This window comes from Electrophorus electricus, chromosome 2 (genome assembly GCF_041902795.1).
Source record: "Electrophorus electricus isolate QZ-2024a chromosome 2, ASM4190279v1, whole genome shotgun sequence".
In the NCBI taxonomy this organism is placed as follows: domain Eukaryota; kingdom Metazoa; phylum Chordata; class Actinopteri; order Gymnotiformes; family Gymnotidae; genus Electrophorus; species Electrophorus electricus.
In genome coordinates this window covers 26002544-26021045 of record NC_137498.1, presented here as the reverse complement: position 1 = coordinate 26021045, position 18502 = coordinate 26002544, and the positions used below count along the sequence as shown (strand labels likewise).

The 18502-nt window shown below is 41.0% G+C and overlaps 1 protein-coding gene across 1 annotated transcript in view; it reads right to left on the bottom strand.

The window, feature by feature from the left end:
- Positions 1-4388: 4388 nt before the first annotated feature.
- pou2f2a (POU class 2 homeobox 2a) overlaps positions 4389-18502 on the bottom strand; it is a 39850-nt gene continuing 25736 nt past the window's right edge. The window contains exons 2-16 of the mRNA XM_081706100.1: positions 14896-14961; positions 14212-14246; positions 13744-13794; positions 13087-13200; positions 11985-12239; positions 11339-11450; positions 10788-10879; positions 9985-10185; positions 9378-9519; positions 9039-9187; positions 8490-8681; positions 6664-6712; positions 6327-6474; positions 5239-5312; positions 4389-4696 (exon numbers count right to left, since the gene is read on the bottom strand). Of these exons, the coding sequence (XP_081562226.1) occupies positions 4389-4696; positions 5239-5312; positions 6327-6474; positions 6664-6712; positions 8490-8681; positions 9039-9187; positions 9378-9519; positions 9985-10185; positions 10788-10879; positions 11339-11450; positions 11985-12239; positions 13087-13200; positions 13744-13794; positions 14212-14246; positions 14896-14961 (1988 nt within the window). The remainder of the gene's footprint in view (positions 4697-5238; positions 5313-6326; positions 6475-6663; positions 6713-8489; positions 8682-9038; positions 9188-9377; positions 9520-9984; positions 10186-10787; positions 10880-11338; positions 11451-11984; positions 12240-13086; positions 13201-13743; positions 13795-14211; positions 14247-14895; positions 14962-18502) is intronic.

Sequence of the window (18502 nt, the reverse complement as noted above, 5' to 3'; positions counted from 1 at the left end):
AAAGGAGAAAGAATAAGGAAAATGGTCTGCACTTACACGAATGGGGTGAAATGGGGAAGGGTGTGTTCTCCTCTTAGTCACGACATTCCATTTTGATATGTGAGTGATATTGAAAGTGATATTTTGAAAATTTGGCTTTGACCAAGACTATCCAAGGTTCTGGTCTAGTTTGTTACAAGTATAGCTATTGAATCACATATTAACATAGGCTTACACATCCCTAAGGTGTTAATATGGTGCCTGTTAATGTTCTGTATTGTATCTTGGCCAGTGAAGAAATGTGGCAGCACAAAATGCTTCTGAGGGATTTATGAAACCACACATACAAAACAGGGAAACTCCAGATGCACAGTCAAATATAACACTATCAGATATATTTGACTGCCTTATAAAAAAAAAAAAAAAGCTAATATGATTATGTGAAGTACTGCAAATAAAATCACTTTACATGCTGTGGTTTTTGCTGATATGTATGAAGGTCCATATTTATATATAAAAACTGGTATATATTTACATGTAATTTATTATATATATATATATATATATATATATATATATATATATATATATATATATATATATATATATATATATATATTTATATATATTTATGTATGTATGTGTGTGTGTGTGTGTGTGTGTGTGTGTGTGTGTGTTGTGCAACTATGACCTGCAACTGGTAGCCCTCGGAGGTTAACTTTGGTATCGCTCTAGGTTCTCCACAGGGGATCCACCACAAGTCTATACATACATATATACATAATTCACACACTGTGGAAATTTAAAAAAATGGAACTGCCACAATTCTTTTGCCTCCAACACACTATGTGATTCTTGGCTAAAAATGTAGCCTTTGGCTAGCTATCTGCATGTAGAGTAAGTAAGTGTGATACTGGAGGAAGCTGTAAATGGTTTATTTGGGGACGTTTTTGAACCTTTTTACTCATGCAAATGGAATTGATCAAACCCTCTCCTGAGCAACATCTCCTGTCCGTACCTGTTCAAAAAGTTAAAGCTTTTCTTTTTTATCCATTTGGCATTTCTTATCAAACATGAGGTATGTATCTCTGCAGAAATGCATCTCTCTCTCTCTCTTCCCCAACTCATTCGAAAAAAGGGGGGACAGAAGCAAAATGGATGAGTCAGATCTAGAGGGCGGAGTCTGATCTAGAGGGCGGAGTCTGATCACACTTTATAGTCACTGAGTCAGAATAGAAAACAGGCTAATAGAGTGTGAGCAAGGGAAGCTTTTGGTCATTTGTTCTTAACTTCTGTCTTTTTTATGACTCCTTGTTTTAGTTGGTTTAAATTATTGGCCCATCAGGCAATAGGAGTAAATCTTAACCCAACAGCTAGTCTCAGCTAGGCTTACTTAATCTTGTTTTTAAAACATTGAAGTTTAAGAAGAAATATTATTTTGCATTAATCTCAGTGAAGACAGGTTGTTGTTTTTTTTACCAGAACATCATCCCACATCTTCCCAGTTTGGTTACAAAGATAAAAATAGACCAAATTGATTAAAAAAACCCCATCATAAATACATAAATAAGCCAATAAATAAAGTTTAGAGTCACTAACATACAAATTATACCAAACATACCATCGCAAAATACCCCCAACCCTATAATAAATACAAATTTCTGAATGAAAAGAAATTCAAAAGAGAGACAGGTTAAAGCTTTTGGTCTAAAATCAAGTTGTCATTATCATCAATATTTCATAATGACCTTTTTTATCACAGCCTTTTTTTTTTTACATTAGCAATAAGTAAGCAGTAGAACAGATTTTTTCCCTACAAAATCTATCGAAGCACTAACAGGTACATTCCCTCTAGAAGTGTATGGCAACTGGTTTTACAGTTGATCTGACACCATCCCATCACCCACCCTCCCCCCACTCAGTTTTCTCATTGGTTTCTATGTATCTGTTATTCAATGTCTTTCATTAAGATCACATAATCAAACACTGTTTTTGGTGACACACTGGACAGAAGGTGTGTAGGCTAACTGGTTATTTTCGGTTTGGTTTACATGCTGGAGAATAGCTTCCTCACATATACATACACACACACATGCACGCACGCACGCACGCACACACACACACACACACACACACACACACACACACACACACACACACACACACACACACACACACACACACACACACACACTCGCCCGCACACACTCCTTGATGCAGCCAACTTGCATCCATTCTCACACCTTCTCTCCCCCTTCCCCCCTCTTTCTCTCTCTCTCTCTCTCTCCATAAAAACCTAGCACCAATACAGTTTTATATCCACCCGTTGTGCATTGGTTTGGTTGCTATTTGGTTTGTTTGTGTGTCAAAAAGGTTTTGCTTTTGGTTTTTCAGTTTTGGCTTTTTTCATGACATTCTCGATCAAAGAAAAACTTGGAAGCTACATTTTCACAGTATTATTCCAAACCACCTGATGAGAAACGCCCCACAATAAGATCGAAACGATAAAACAGATAAAATATGAAAACAGGCAACGCATTACCTCATTGTCCCAAAAATAGAAAGAATGAGACGAGATCATACAGAATCAAACAGACAGACCAAGAAAAAAGAAATAAAACAAAATATATAGAATATATATTTTGAAGTTCAGTTCAGTGAGGTCAATAAATATTCCTCCATACAGGAAAGAGAGTGAACGGATGGAGGCCCTACATAATGGAAAGGCGGGAGGAGGAGAGGGCGTGGCTCTCTACTGTGAACTGTGGAACTGCCAATCACAGCTGGGTCAGTCTGTGACAAACAAGCGTTGCCCAGCTCCTTCCTCTAAAGCGCACTCCTTGTCCACCTCCTATTCGCCCACTCTGTATTTGGTTTTGGATTCCTTTTGTTTAGTTCAATTATTCATTGGTTTTGCTTGCTTTACTTTTTTGGTTTGATCCTTGTGTTGGCAAAGTAAAGGGGGTGGGGGTGGGGAAGCAAAATCAACAACAGCGTGTCCCTGTTTGGAAGCTTCCCTCCAGATCATGCTTACGAAATGTCCCCTGCGCTCTGCACATCCTCTTCGGTGAGGCTCCTCCTGTCTGTCATATCCCCCCCCGGTCTTCGTTTGGCCCATTTGGTCTTGATCCCTTTGAAGCACAGGATAGGGAGCAAGAGAGCATGTAGGGCAGGCATTTGGAGGCTTGGGAGAAGGGGCTTGCGTCGCTTATTTTAATCAGTCTTCTTCATGTGTATGTCTATTTGTTTATGTTTGGTGTTTGTTTTTTTTTGACATGTCTGAGGTCTGGTCTGAACGCTTGTTAGTCAGTGCTAAAAGGTCAGACAAACGCTTTGGTATCCAAGAGAATGAATCCGAGTTGTGGTTTGAAATAAGATGACAGTATGGATAAAAATATGTGGATGATAAATACAGGGTTAGCGAGAATATTTCTACATCATCATGACATTCTAGTTTGTGTGTCTATATAGTATATCTGTTTTGGGGCATCTGTATTAATGTCACCACATTCAAAATCTCATAGTTAAAGATGACAAAGAATCGAAGTATCCAGAAACATAGTAATCTGAAATGGAATTAAGGTCATCTGAAATGGAGTAAATGGAGTAAGCTGACAGCAGAGGTAGACTGAGAAAGCTCTGAATGAACTTAACATCTTAGCAGATAAGAAAATGCTCAAAAATATGTACGTTTCAGGAGAATCTGAAAGAGGATGAACAGTGAACACTGCATGACTAAAGGAAATGAAATACATACATACAACCTGAAAAATTAGGAATATTTGTGATGCTGTTTTGTGAAGGTGAGCTGATCCTGGACGGGTTTAAAAGTCTTTCAGGTAAAGCTTTTCTCTCCGATTTTTTGGTTTCGGTTTTTGGTATTTTGTTTTGGCGATTTTGGTGTGTTTGTATTTTTTTGTGTATTTTTCTTTCCTTTTTTGGGTCACATCTTCCCTTCCTCCCAGCGACACTTGTCCAGTAGTAGTACTTCTTTTCTTTTCTTTGCAACCCGTTTTTTTACAAGTCGTTTTCTCTTTTTTTTGGCTTCATTCCTGCTCTCACCTTCATCCATTTGTAGAAGTCTCTTTTTAGATTAGAAAGGAGCATTACCATTCATGGCCAACAAAGAAGCGCAGCAATGCCACCTCTTCAAATGAAATAACAGATCAAACTTTTTGGTTTAAACACCCCCCGTTCTCCTGTTCTCTCTTCATCCCCGATTCTCCCCGACTCCTCCCTCCCTCCCTCAGTCTGTGTGGTTTTAGCATTAAAAGACTCAGTGAGGGAGGGAGTGCAGGAGAGGAACAAGAGAGTGAGAGATGGCTTTGGTTGAAAAGGCGAGGTTTTTTTCATGTTACAACTGCTCCATCAACTCCGCCCCTCAAGCAAGTAACAGGTTGCCATGGGTGTCACTCAGCCATTGCCCCACCCAGGGCTGGCGGCGAGGCTTCACTGAAAGAGCAGAATGAGGCGGGGCTTGAGCAAGGAGAGGCAGAACATGAGTCTGGGCTCATGTGACTGACGCTGGGAGGTGGAGAACACCGGGCAGCACTGACCAACCCCATGCTGGCACCTGCTGCTATGGGCAACAAAGTGGGGCGGTTTAGGAAGAGGGAGGGGCGAAGTCCAGCCCCTGGACCTCCAGCTCCGCTGAGGAACATCTGACCGCCACTCTCAAGAGCAGTAATGGACATCTGGCCACCACTGGCAGCCAGAGCTGTGAGACAAAAAGAAGTATCAGTATCAGCTAACTATTAGTTGAACAGAAGACAATGGAAATGAGAATGTATTAGGAATGTGAGAGCATGTGAACGGATTAGAATGAAACAATGAAAGAAAGGTTTTGCTCACACACACTCATTTGCTCACACACACACTCATTCGTTCAGTGGGAATATGCTTGTGGCAGGGATGTGAGGGGATGAGTTACACATTTTAATTCCTCCTGTCCTCCCATTTACACACAGTACACGGTTATGAACAGGAAAAAAAAAGCCATCCTCAACAAGAGAATGTGTCTAAAATAGCCTTCACTATAGTAATGTGAAAAGGATTGGGGAGCTCTCACCCTCCACTGTCTTTCACTGATTCACTTGGCTACTTTTTTTCTTTCATGTTACTCTTGCAGATACTCTCCTTTCTATTTTGTTTCCTCAACTAAATATCCACCATTGTGTTCTCTCTCTCCTGCTCTCTCCTTTTCTCCCCCATCTCTCTTCCCCTCTCTCCCTTTCAGCTCTTGCTCCCTCCATCACAAACCTTGCATTGTAGCCAGAGGGCTGCTGCTGATGAGGGCCTGGTTCATGCCTGTGCTTACACCCATCACTGTGTTCCTGCAAGTTGCATGGTCCCATATACACACACACACACACACACGCACACACACACACACACACACACACACACACACACGCACACACACACACGCAAGCAAATGCATGTGAGTGAGCACACACATACACACACGCACACATTCATACATGCAGGGGAGAAGCGAGGATATTTAGCATCATCTCAAAAATCCACAGAGGCACACACATCCAGGCCTGTGTGTGAATGTCCAGGTGAAAAAGGCCGAAATTAAAAGAGCTGGTCATCAAGCTGGAGTCTGCCACATGCCAGACAACTGAATTCCTTTCACCAGACAGCCAGCAATTCAGCATCTCTCAACACTCTGTAGTGCAGCAGTGAGTTTAGCGATACACATTTCCCTTCTGCCCCAGCGCTCACACTAATGAAGAGAGAAATGTGACCGATGTGCTTTAACGCCGGGGCTCATGAGATTTTGATAATGGATAGGGTCTGCCCACTCGGCCGCCCTGCCTCGGAAGTTTCAGAAAACGTTATGTTAATGACAAGGGCAAACAAAAGGACACCGCGAATGACAGGCTTAGTGAGAGCTCGGGTGTGGCACTGATAAAGTCAGTGGAATTTATAGTGGGCTGTTCAAGATTTGAATTGGCCTTTGTATATGATTAACCATTCACACTGTCACATTCTCGTAACCCATGAATCCCATCACCTCACAGATCTTTCCTGACTCACTAGTATGCTCTTCGTACTTTGTTAAATTTGTGTTACGATGCTTCTCCATTAACCTCGCACGTTTGCCTGCATCTTGTCTGTTGCCTGAATGGTCTGCTTCACTGCGAATGGCAATTTGATTATGTGGGTTCTGAACTTCAAGGAATTTCTTAACATCACCCCATTAGGCTGTGAATCCATATATGAAACTCATCTTTCTGAGGAAAAATTATAAAGACATTGAACAAGTGTGTGTGAATTAGAAAGAGAGAGAGAGAGAGAGAGAGAGAGAGAGAGAGAGAGAGAGAGTGCAGTGTGCTTACCCTGTGTTGAGACCAGGGCTACTTAAATGAGGTGGGGCGGGGCTTGCTGTGCTGAGAGGAGGCGGTGTCACTGAAGGTGGGGCAGTGCTGACTGCTGCATGGCCAATGGGGTTAGGAGGGCAGGTTACAGAGGGGGTGGGACTAACAGCTACAGACCAATGAAAGAGACAGAGAGACTTTCAGGTCCAGGGAGAAGATACAGAACCATGTTATAGAATATACTGTCAGCACATTTCTGATCACTGTTTGCTGTTCTCAGAGTAAAATGACATATTTCCTGTACAAACAGCTACATGATATCAAATGAATTTCAGGCTTTCTGAAAACAGTCTCTTACCTGTAGCACTGAGGCTTGTGGCTGGCTGTGCTAGTCCCTGACTGGACATCTGGAGAGAATAAGAGAGTTAAAGAGAGAAAGAGGGACAAAGACAAGAGAAGGTGCAGCATATTAGTCTGCTGCCCAGGGTCTTTGCATGCTCAGAAATATGATGGAATATATTAGTGGTTCTCAACATTTTTGGACCTTATTTTCTCTTCAGTTTTTGATATCATAAATATGTCATTAAGAGAGTGCAGATTTGGTTTTGAATTTTACTTAAAGTAATAGTTGTAGTTTAAATATTCACACAGTGATAGTACCATATTTCACTGTTATTCAGTGAACAGTCTAATAAATGAACAATGGGATTACCAGGACTGCTCAAATTCTGTTATATCTACTATGTCTGTTTAGTCACTGGCAGAAAATTTTAACTTTCTATATTAGTATAAAATAATATCTAATACATCACCATCTGACCTACGGACATTTCATAATTTGGTGCAGAGTCCAGTTTCCATAATATATAAAATAACTTTTCTTTGCAACCACCATTTGTCATATACTTGTTCTTCCCAAACTGAGTTTAATTCAGATTTCTCCAAGCTTTATATGTATATACAGATAAATAGGGGTCTCGTGTGACCCATCTGTGGAATCGCAAAGAGAGGAGACACACGAGAACATCATGGTATGATGTGTTTTAAACTGCATTAGGGTGTGTCTATCAGCGCTGGGACGTTCTGCTCCAATGGCACCGTTTCTTCCAGGGATGGGTTCATCTGTCTCCTCATCGGCCTCACTTGCGCGAGCCGGATCTGGTCCGGAGGCGTCAAGCTGGATCAGGTTCTGTGCGCTCATCTGTGTGAAGCCTCCTGACCGAGTGTGTTTTGTACCTGCTGGTGTACTTGAAGAGTAATGCACCATGCTCAGCCCTGTTGCTTGCTTCTCGCCTTTGAGAAAATGGTGTTAAACCAACCAGACAGTTATTGTGAGCCTTTATATGTAGCTGATTTCCAAATATTTAGCAACAGGAAACAAACCAAAAAAAAAAAAAGAAAAACAAACAAAAAAACCCAAACAACACAAAATGGCCTTCCATTCAGATGAGAGGGGGATGGAGTGGAACAGTGCAGTGTTCTAATGGGAAGTAAAGAAAAAGAGTTTTTCTTCAGGATAACATCTGAGGTGCGAGCCACAAAACTGTTCTGAAATCAGGTGGTACCAGAAAAACTCAATGCAAAGTCATCATATCATGGCAGCATTTCTGACTGCTTCTGTTTAATGTAGATTTTTTTTTTTTTTTGAGGGTCGTGAACTCGATGCAGGGACCATTTCAGCTCCCATTTTACAGCTCATTACTGAGGACGAGTCAACTCACCTCTACCTAAAACTTTTAACTGCTTTTCCCTGTCTGCTCCTCCATATGTTACACTGTAGTGATAAAACCACAAAAAATGGAGGTGACAACAGGAGTGTGTCCTGATACTCTCACTTTACTGAGACATTCAGAGAGGTTTAGAGCCACTGGTGTGTTGTATTTGGCAAAGTAACTTCACACATGCAGATTGCAGGGACTGGTGGAACCGCCGAGGAGGCACTGGTGCTAACTGTGGTATGTTCAATGCAATATGGAGAAGAGCTTGCTTGGTTTCATCATTTCAGGACCAATTTAGGTGACAAATGAATCATTTGACCTTTTCTAAATCACACTTAGCACCAGAGCTGAACGTGCTAATTTTAAAGGGACGGCCTGACAGAAAACGACTCAATCCAGTGATCTCAGTAGGGGGGTGGGTTCCGAGGAGGTGAGGTGGGTGGGGCAGCGCGTGGGAGGGTCGTACCATGTGTGGGCTGTAGCAGGGGGGTTTGTGCATCGCAGGGGGTGGCTGGCTGGGCAAGGGAGGGGTGGCGCTGGAGGGGTTGATGCGTTTCTCTTTTTGTCGGCGGTTGCAGAACCAGACGCGGATCACCTCCTTCTCCATGTTGAGCTGCTCCGCCATCAGAAGGATCTCCTCCGAGGTAGGCTTCTGGTTCTGCATAGAATACAATAAAGGCAGCACATGAAATATATGGCTCTGAGATACACAATGATATTTAGACATCAGTCTCATCAGATGGTCTGATTATGCGATGGAAAATATACTTTGTGCAGACGATCAATTTAAACACATTGAGTTAATAGATCTTAGGTATTTTATGTGATTATTTCTTTGTTAATTTTTCCTCCTAGAGAACAAAACAATGTGATGTGTAGATTTGATGATGATGTATACCTGATTTGATTATTTATAGATCACTGCTACTGCTAGCCTAAAACTGTCAAGTGCATGTTTATTTTTCTCTATCTTTTTCTTCAAGCATGTGATGCGGACTGAGCGTGCAAGTCTCACCGTGATGAAGTTGCGCTCCAGTGCCACACGGACGTTTGTCTCGATGCTGGTGCGTTTCTTCCTACGGCGACCAGGCATCCCCTCAAAACCCAGCATAGGAGAAGACAAGGAGCTGGGACTAGGTAGCATGTTGTCTATCGCCATGGTTTCTGCACACACACACACACACACACATACACACACTAAGTATCTGTGATGTGTTGATGTGGCATTTTGCATGCACTCACACACACATGCAGTTACACACACACACTACATATATATACATACATTATATATACACACATACATACATACACACAAACACACACACACACACACACACACACACACACACACCTGCATCACTTAGCCACTTCTCCAGCAGTGGTTTGAGTTTGCACATGTTCTTGAAGCTGAGGTTGAGTGCCTCAAAACGGGAGATAGTGGTCTGACTAAAGTCGTTTCCGTACAATTTCCCCATGGCCATTCCCACATCACCCTACAAACAAGGGGAAAAGTGTTAAAACACACACACACAGACACACACAGACAGATAAAGTAATCAGCATCAATGTCACAGCATGGCTGGGCTCTTTGACTTATGTTTCCACACAATCTCCTCCAACTGTGACACACCACAGTGTTCATCAATTCGGCATTAATCAGTTCAGCCTAACATGACACACACAGACAGACAAGACATCACAAATACACTCACACATTACTTTTTTTTCAACCCAGAGTAAACAAATATATGGGGTGTATATTTATGATTAGATTCAGTTATAATGCTATTACATGGATATTGAGAGTCGGCCAATTTTCAAGAATTTAAAACAATCATTACAACAAGGTTTTCAAAGGCATAAAGCTATATATTTATAAGGAGTCTGTGCTATATATAAATACCTTTCTCTCTCTCTCTCCCTCTCTCTCTCTCTCTCTCACACACACACACACACACCTGTGTGAAGCCCAGTTTAATCCTCCTCTGTTTGAAGGTTCGAGCAAACTGCTCTAGCTCCTCCAGGTCACTGGGTTCCTCGGCATTTGGGGTAACTGTGGCAATAGAGCTTACAGGTGGGACTACTGAGGGGGCGGAGCTCACACCGCTCTCCACGCTCTTCTCCCTCTGTAACGACCACAGCCTGTCATCATGACGCCGCTACAGCACACACAGGATACACATACTGTGGTCTCAAATCTTCATAAAGTTTTATATAACCTATAACCTATAACAAAATACTGCTTCTCCATCTACATTTTTTTCTCTTAAAAGAATAAATTGGCCCAAATATCACCCACCACTCACAAAACAAAATTCTAAATATGATAAAACCTTTAGAGGGCAGCATCATTTCCTTTCAACTGTGTTAGCATTGTTGAATGAAGTACTGCTTTAATGACACAAACAGATTTGTTTGCTGACACCAGTGTCACCCTGCGAGTTCTTTCATACATCGTAGGTGTCACAGTGAAGCACTCATACTGTATGCTCTCAACCTTGAATTTCTGTAAAACTAAACAGCCTTTTTCCAGTGCTCTTTGAATCTGTAAAAAATGTGACCTAGATCGTGTTTACACCTGGATCTTGATATTTGAGCTATGTAGCAATGGAATTTTAATCTGGCTAGGTGGAGATGCATTTATCTATGAAGACTACATCCAGTCTATTAACATCTTATCAGGATAAGATGCAAGAAAGGAACAAAGTGTTGGTGGGCCCATGGCAGTTACTTGGAAGGGAAGCGTGCAGGTGTACGGTACCTGTGTTTGCATGCCCAGTCTAGGTGGGGTGGTCAGGAGAGCTCCTGGACTTTGCTGAGGTAGTGGAATCAAATTTGGTGTTGATAGCAGACCTGGGTGAATGGGCAAAATACAGAGAGGGAAACACAGAGAAAGAGAGTGATGGACAGAGAAAGAAGGAGAGAGAGAGAGAGAGAGGGAAATGGAGAAATGAAATAAATATGAATGATGTTCTAAAAAGAGTCACAAAAGACCATAAAATTTGTAAACATGTGGCATGTGTGTGAGTTAGAATTTTTGTATCTGTGTGAGTGGTGCACTATGTGGTGAGTGGTGCATATTCACTCACCATATAGTGGTGCATATTATATATATATATATACACACATACACATACATATATACACACACATATATACATATATACACATACACACACACACACACAATTTTAAAAAAAATGCTGCATCTGTGCACGTGGTGTCTGGGGGGGGGGGGGGGGGTTGGTATGTGTGTGTGTGTGTGTGTATATATGTGTGACTGTGTGTGTGAGAGAGAGAGAAGAGACTTACCCTGTTGGCTCTGCTGAGCCTGGGCCTGGGGTAAGAGGAACTGGGCTGGAGACTGTAGAGGATGACCAGGCATCAGGACCAACTGCTGCAGCTGTAACAACTGCTGAATGTCCTACAGGGGTATTCATTAGGAATCAGTTCCACAGGTTTATGGCACGTGTTCTACTTTACTCTTTCCTTTAGTCTACCTATGGCCAGCACAATAGACTTAAGGGGCTGTCAGTGGCCATCTTCCCCACAGTACAAGACAGCATAGCTGTTTAATAATTACTGGCTGTATGGCCATGCCATCTCTGCTATGCCACCATTGGCTAACTGGCGGGTACTTGGCATAGAGGCTAAGAAGAGATGAACCTGGTCAACCTTCAGCTGCAAAATGCTGCCAGATGAGTTCTTAGGGCTACCCAACAGGGATACCACATGGCACAGCTGGGACTCCTGAATTTCAGTTAATGGCTTTATTTCTGCAATGCTAATCACTGAGTTTCAAAATCTACTCTACTAGAAATGACTGGAAGTATCATTGAAATGCATGTCAGCTGCAGCAATATCATGCATTAATTTTGTCATTAACATTCTTATCAAAGGAACAACAGGCTGAGATGCATAGTAAGGGCACAGATTCATCTTGCAGTGCCGGCTGTACCTGGGCGGTGAGCTGGATTGGCTGCGAGAGGGCAAGAGATGGAGGAGCTTGGGTGGGACTCTGCTCGGATTTGGCTTGCTGCTGAACCTGTGCTGGGGTCTGACTGGCCTGCTGCTGCTGATTGGCGGCAGCGTGTGCAGCGTGTGCAGCGTGGGCAGCGTGGGCAGCACTGGACTGCTGGACGGCTGCGGCCAGGAGCTGCGCCTGGGCCTGCTGGAGCAGGAGCTGCTGCTGGGCAGGGAGGAGGGCAGCCAGCTGGAGGCGGGCATGCAGAGAACCAGTCAAAGGAAAGAGCAGAGGAGAGGGCGGAGTCACCACAGAGGAGGAGGGGACAGAGGAGAGGGCGGAGTCACCACAGAGGAGGAGGGGACAGAGGAGAGGGCGGAGTCACCACAGAGGTAGCGAGCCAATCTTAGCTGCAGTGGCATAAGTAAGAAAGCTTTCTAAATCCTAATGTGGCACCTAAGCAAAATAGCAAGGTTAAAGGAAGGAAAGAGGTGTGATTTAGGGCGGGCAAAGTTCAGAAAAGGGAAGGGCTGGGATATTTAGTCCAATTCACTGTAAAGTTATTCCCCTTTTTATCTCCTGAGTGTCTGAATTTAACATTCACCAAATTAACCTGAAACTATGATTAGGATTACTATGGTTACTGTTATTACTTTACATTCTGAAAGCCTAGGCCTCTAATCCACTACAGCCCTGTGCTGCTGCGATTGTGCTGCCCTTGTGACCCTGAATTGGATTAAGTGGTTTAGAAGATAAATTAATTTATATATTTAATAAAACATATATAATTTACTCCCTGAAATCTTCTTCATATGTACTTATTACTTTTATAACAAACAGCAATGTATTTATTATTTACAAGTGTAATTGTATTGTTTTTTTATGGAATTTGAATAAAATGTTTAGCACTCTGTTAGTGATCAAATGCAAGGAATTGAGAAGCAGCTGAACAGAAATCAGAAACCATATCTGGTTAGCTGGATGCTTTTTTAATGAGCCAAGTTTAATGCTTCTTACATGTTTGGCATGCTAACATTCCTACAGGATTTGCATTGTGTTTGTGTGTGTGTGTGTGTGTGTGTGTGTGTGTGTGTACCCCAGCAAGTTGACTGCCGGCCAGCATTAGCTGTGTGTGTGGTAGGGTGGGCTGGGCAGACTGAGGTGGTGGAGCATGGGAACTGGACATCTCAGCTGCTTCTTCTGCCTTAACCTGTAATACACACACACACACACACACACACACACACACACACACACATTAGAAAGAGTTTTGCAATACACCCACCCCAAAAACATGAAAGCTTTTCATCACAGCCATATCCTTCCAAATTGAACATACATTCTGCCAGGCTCACATCAGAATAGAGCAATGAGAGGAAGAACGCCAACCTGAATCCACTAAAATGACCATGTGATGTAAATGGCCATGTGATGTAAATAAGCATGTGCTGTGGACTCCTATGTCAGATGAGGTCAAGCTTAGACCCAGTTATTTCCAATCTTACTCATCTACATCTTTTTATTTGGTCACACATCTAGGTGGGGAATTACAAGTCATTACAAGTCAGTCACCTGCTCCTACTTGCATAGTACTGACTTTTTAACCAGCAGCATCTGAGGGTTTGGAAACCCTCAGAAAGAAAAGACAAAGCAGATTGGCTGACACACACACTCCAAAACAGATTCACGTACACCCTCACAACTTCATGTCAGCCGCCCCCAATGTGCTACAAACACACATACACAAACACACCTTGGTGTGACTTGGGGTTGGGGAAAGGCAGAATGGACTTGTTTTCATTGGCTAAGTGGACACGGGAAAAAACAAAAAGAACAGAACATACCACAGGCATTACATTTCATCCATTACCACCAGACACAAACAAACAAACCAAAAAACAGCACAGTTCACTTCGGAATGACTAGTTTGATCTGTTTAGTACATACTATGAATATGTAAATCTCATCTAATTTAATTAATATTAATTGTATTTATATATCAGAACAATTAGATCATAATAATACAGTGAAGTGACCGCTGAAATTTACTGTACTGTTAAATGCTTTCACTGATAACCTACAAAATTAAATATACCCTAAAACACAATGATATTTCTGTTCATCATATCATATCACATCATATCATATTAATGATTGATAATACAAATTAATTCCACAACACAGGACAGAGCAGGTACGTTGGTGATAGAGAGTGACATACCTGATCACTAGCCTCAGGACTGTTTCGCTCTGAATCTAGAAGAGAGCACACACATGCACAAATACACACAAACACGCATGAAGTGTATACACACACACACACACACACACACACACTCTTGGGTCAGGGTAGTGCCTCGGGCTTTGGCCCTCACATCAACAAAGAGTCAGCTGGTTAGCCAGAGGCATCACATTACTAGACTACCACACAACATTTAACCTGGTCACACTGTGTGTGTGTGTGTGTGTGTGTGTGTGTGTGTGTGTGTGTGTGTGTGTGTGTGTGTGTGTGTGTGTGTGTGTGGATATATGTGTGTGGCCTGTATTGTGGCATAAATCAGAAGGCTCGGGCTGACTAAAGTGTTCTGTGGGCCTGATTCAGGCTTAGTGGAAAAAATGAGAAATGTGTGAAATAACACACAAGATCCAATCAGCAATACACAATAACACTCTCACACACACACACACACACACCCACACCCACAAACACCTGCATGCATGCACACAAATATATGCCTAGAAAAACACTAAATGAAGAAATGAATCATCTTGACTTCATGTGCACAATGTTTCTCCTCCACATACTTTGAATCACAATATTTCACATATATTCACACTGCCCTACCCATGTTCCCAATCATGAAGAACACTGTGAGCAAACACGCATGCATGAACACACACACACCTGTGCTGTCGGCAGGAACGTCAACCCCAGACTTTTCATCCTCAAGCGTTTTGGACATCCTGATATCTAGTGTGAAGAGAGAGAAAGAGGGAGAGAGAAAAGGCAATGATCTTTGACCATGTCACTTCACAACTGCAGCCAATGGAAGCGAGGCATTGGGGTGGGATTTCAGGGCAACTGCGCTATATGGCATGAGCATCAAAGGGAGACCCTGCATGCAGAAACGAACAAACCAGAGAGAAGAGCAGGAGACACAGTGCCTGCACTGAGAACTCGAGACACCAGCTTACTATGGCGTTCAATCATTGGCTTAATTTTAAAGCAGTTAAAGATCAAAAGCACCCATGCTGAAATAAACAAACCTCCCAGATCTTCACTTCCAGCTTGTACTGCTGGCTAGATTTGAATAATTGACTGATAATTGTCTGCCAAATTACGCTGCACTGGACTCTTTTCCTGTTCGAATTGTTCGGCAATTTCAACTGGAAAAAACCTGCACTGGCACCGAGGTGGGACACGCAGAGCACAAACTGGCAGCATCTCCGTGCTGGTAAAGAGACACAAAGCCAAAGCAGGGCTTTTGGGGAGAAGAGAGAAATATGGTTTAAAAAACCCCAAACTGGTCGCAGTGAGAGGTAGAGGAGTACCCCATGCTTAGTTGTGAGGACAAATGAACAATTTCAGAGGATAAAGTTTAGATTAACTTTTCTTACCAATTTGTCTCCACATGTTTTTCAGTTAGACACTAAACAGTGGTTGTTCACGTCTGGAAAAGGACAAAATACCACAGTGAAGCATTCTGAAGTAACCTCAATGAATTCCCTCTGTTACATCTCCACTTTTTCAATTAGGAACTGAATATTTGAATTTATAGACAGGTAAAGAATTAGAATTAGAAGAAGTTTTAAAAAGACAGAGCAATCACATGCAACAATATGCAGTTGGTTTTGCCTTCTAAATAACAGAGCCAAAAATTAAAAGGTAAAAGGTACAATTTCCATTTTTTACATTAATATCCAGTATGAAAATAATGAGAAATGTCCCCATATGTGGGATTAAAAAAAAAATCACATGTAGTTTCGGTGTGTAAATGAAAACGATCTCAGGCCTGAAAACTGTTCATGAAACTAAATGGTTCATCAACATCTAATAGAACATCTAATGTTATGTTATGTGTTAAATGTTATCTTTCTGAAACAGTGACACTTTCGGATGCAGGGACGTGCCTTCTCCTGCATTTTACAAGAGTGTGCGTGCAGTCACTGACACACACTCTATCACATATATACTCGCACGCACGCATGCACACACACGCACGCACACGCACGCACGCACACACACTCACGTAAGCGCAAGCACACTCATTCACACTCATTCACACACACACACACACACCAAAATACTGAAAGAATGTGAAAAAACAGGGTGTCATCTAGGTAAATTCCACAGTGAGATTCCAGCGTTTTCATACATCAAAGACTGAAATTTGCAGTTGTCTTAAATTATCGCTAATCGATCAAAGAGGACTTTGTCATAAACATGTACATGCATTAGAGGTCCTATATTTTACTCCATTTATTTATTTATTACTTTAAGGGGGGAAAGAAGTCTTGTTCTTGGCTGGATAACTCAGCATTTGAAATGTCAAAGTCCTGGTATGATTGCTTTCTTTCTTGAGTTCAATTTCTTCTCTACTTTACAAACCTTATTAGAATTTATGGCAGGGCTGTTACAGACCTCACTGAATGAACTAAGCAATACTCGGATTTAACACACAAGGCCTACGCTCGTACGATTTTTCATCCTGCCCCTTTCAATCAGATATCTAATAATCCGCATATGAAAAACGCTACATTTACACCGCTTTTCCTAATGCAGTTTACATGTAGAGAGTTGCTGTCTCTCCTTTCATAAGTAACTTTTACCCCAGTTGTCTACCTGCTTGACAGCATCAGCGACCCAGATCTGAAAGTTCGCTCTGCTTAGCGGCCTGTTTCTCGTGACTCACCGGAATGTTTTGCTGTCTTCGCGCATCGTCCCGTGATCACAAGAATAAGATAGGATATCACTTCTCCGCGGTATAACAGGCGTGCTCTGATGAACACAGAAGTTTTAGTGGTGCTCAGACAATTTCAGATGCTTTAGTCATAGGCCACGAATGTTTGGTTAGGCGAGCAAAGCTGAATGAACAAATTCACTTTCCAACCAAGCTTTTGTTGTAGACTAAATGAAACTTCCAACCCGCGCCACCCACCAAATTTAGGTTACTAATTTGTCGGGTTTACTTGCTGATATGAAAAGTTACACAGGTAGAAATGAAATCATATTTTCACTGCGTATTAAGTATATGACATCCAGCTGTTTAAAATTGCAAGAACGCATTTATATCCATAATTAAAACCAGTCCATTCGGGGTGAATAAGGCCAAATTGTAAATGCCAAACACACACACACACACACACACACACACACACACACACACACACACACACATATCATATATATATATATATATATATATATATATATATATATATATATATATATATATATATATAAAAGATATATATATATAAAAGATATATATATATATATCTTTTATATATATATATATATATATATATATATATATATATATATATATATATAAAAGATATATATATATAAAAGATATATATCTTTATATATATATATATATATATATATATATATATATATATATATATATATATATATATATATATAAAAGATATATATATATAAAAGATATATATATATATATATATATATATATATATATATATATATATATATATATATAAAAGATATCCTAAAATTGCGTATCACGGTCTGCGTGTTTTGATCATTGTATTCAAAAATCAGAATTGTGATGGCACTGATTTGAGACCTCCCCAAGGACCGAGTCGTACAGGTAATAATAGATAAGTATCTTTTATAATAAGATATAAAAGATCATTTATTTTATAATGCAATTTGAGGATATATATGATCTTATATTTTTTGTATGATTTTTATATGATTTTATATCTTATAAGCTTATTTGATGATAAAGCAAATTAAATGTGTCATAATGTAAATACTATTCAGGTATGGCCAAATGTAAGCAATTTTATATATTTTAACTTATTAGAGGTAACCACCATTAAAGCCAGTATTTCTGTGTGAAATGTGAATTAACCGAATGTAGTATGTAACATCCTCTGAATTAACAAACGGTATAATGAATATGAATTTACTTTTCTCTGTTTAAGGATGAGAAACTGATGAGATAGTGGAATATAGTACATGGCATAGACAAATGTGTCACTGTCTTACCCACATATCTCTCTGAGCAATTAGTCACGCTAGTGTCATATATAAACTTCCTGCTTCTTGTAGTCTTCCACAGTTGTCACATAGGTAAGTGTGTGTGTGTGTGTGTGTGTGTGTGTGTGTGTGTGTGTCTTTCTGTCTGTCTGTCCATCTGTCTGTCTGTCTGTATGTTCCTGAGCCAATGAGAGAGAAAAATTCACTTTAGTGATTCACTAAAGAGCAGTAGTCTGACAACCAACTCGCATATTAAAAACCTATTTAAACTTACTGTAAA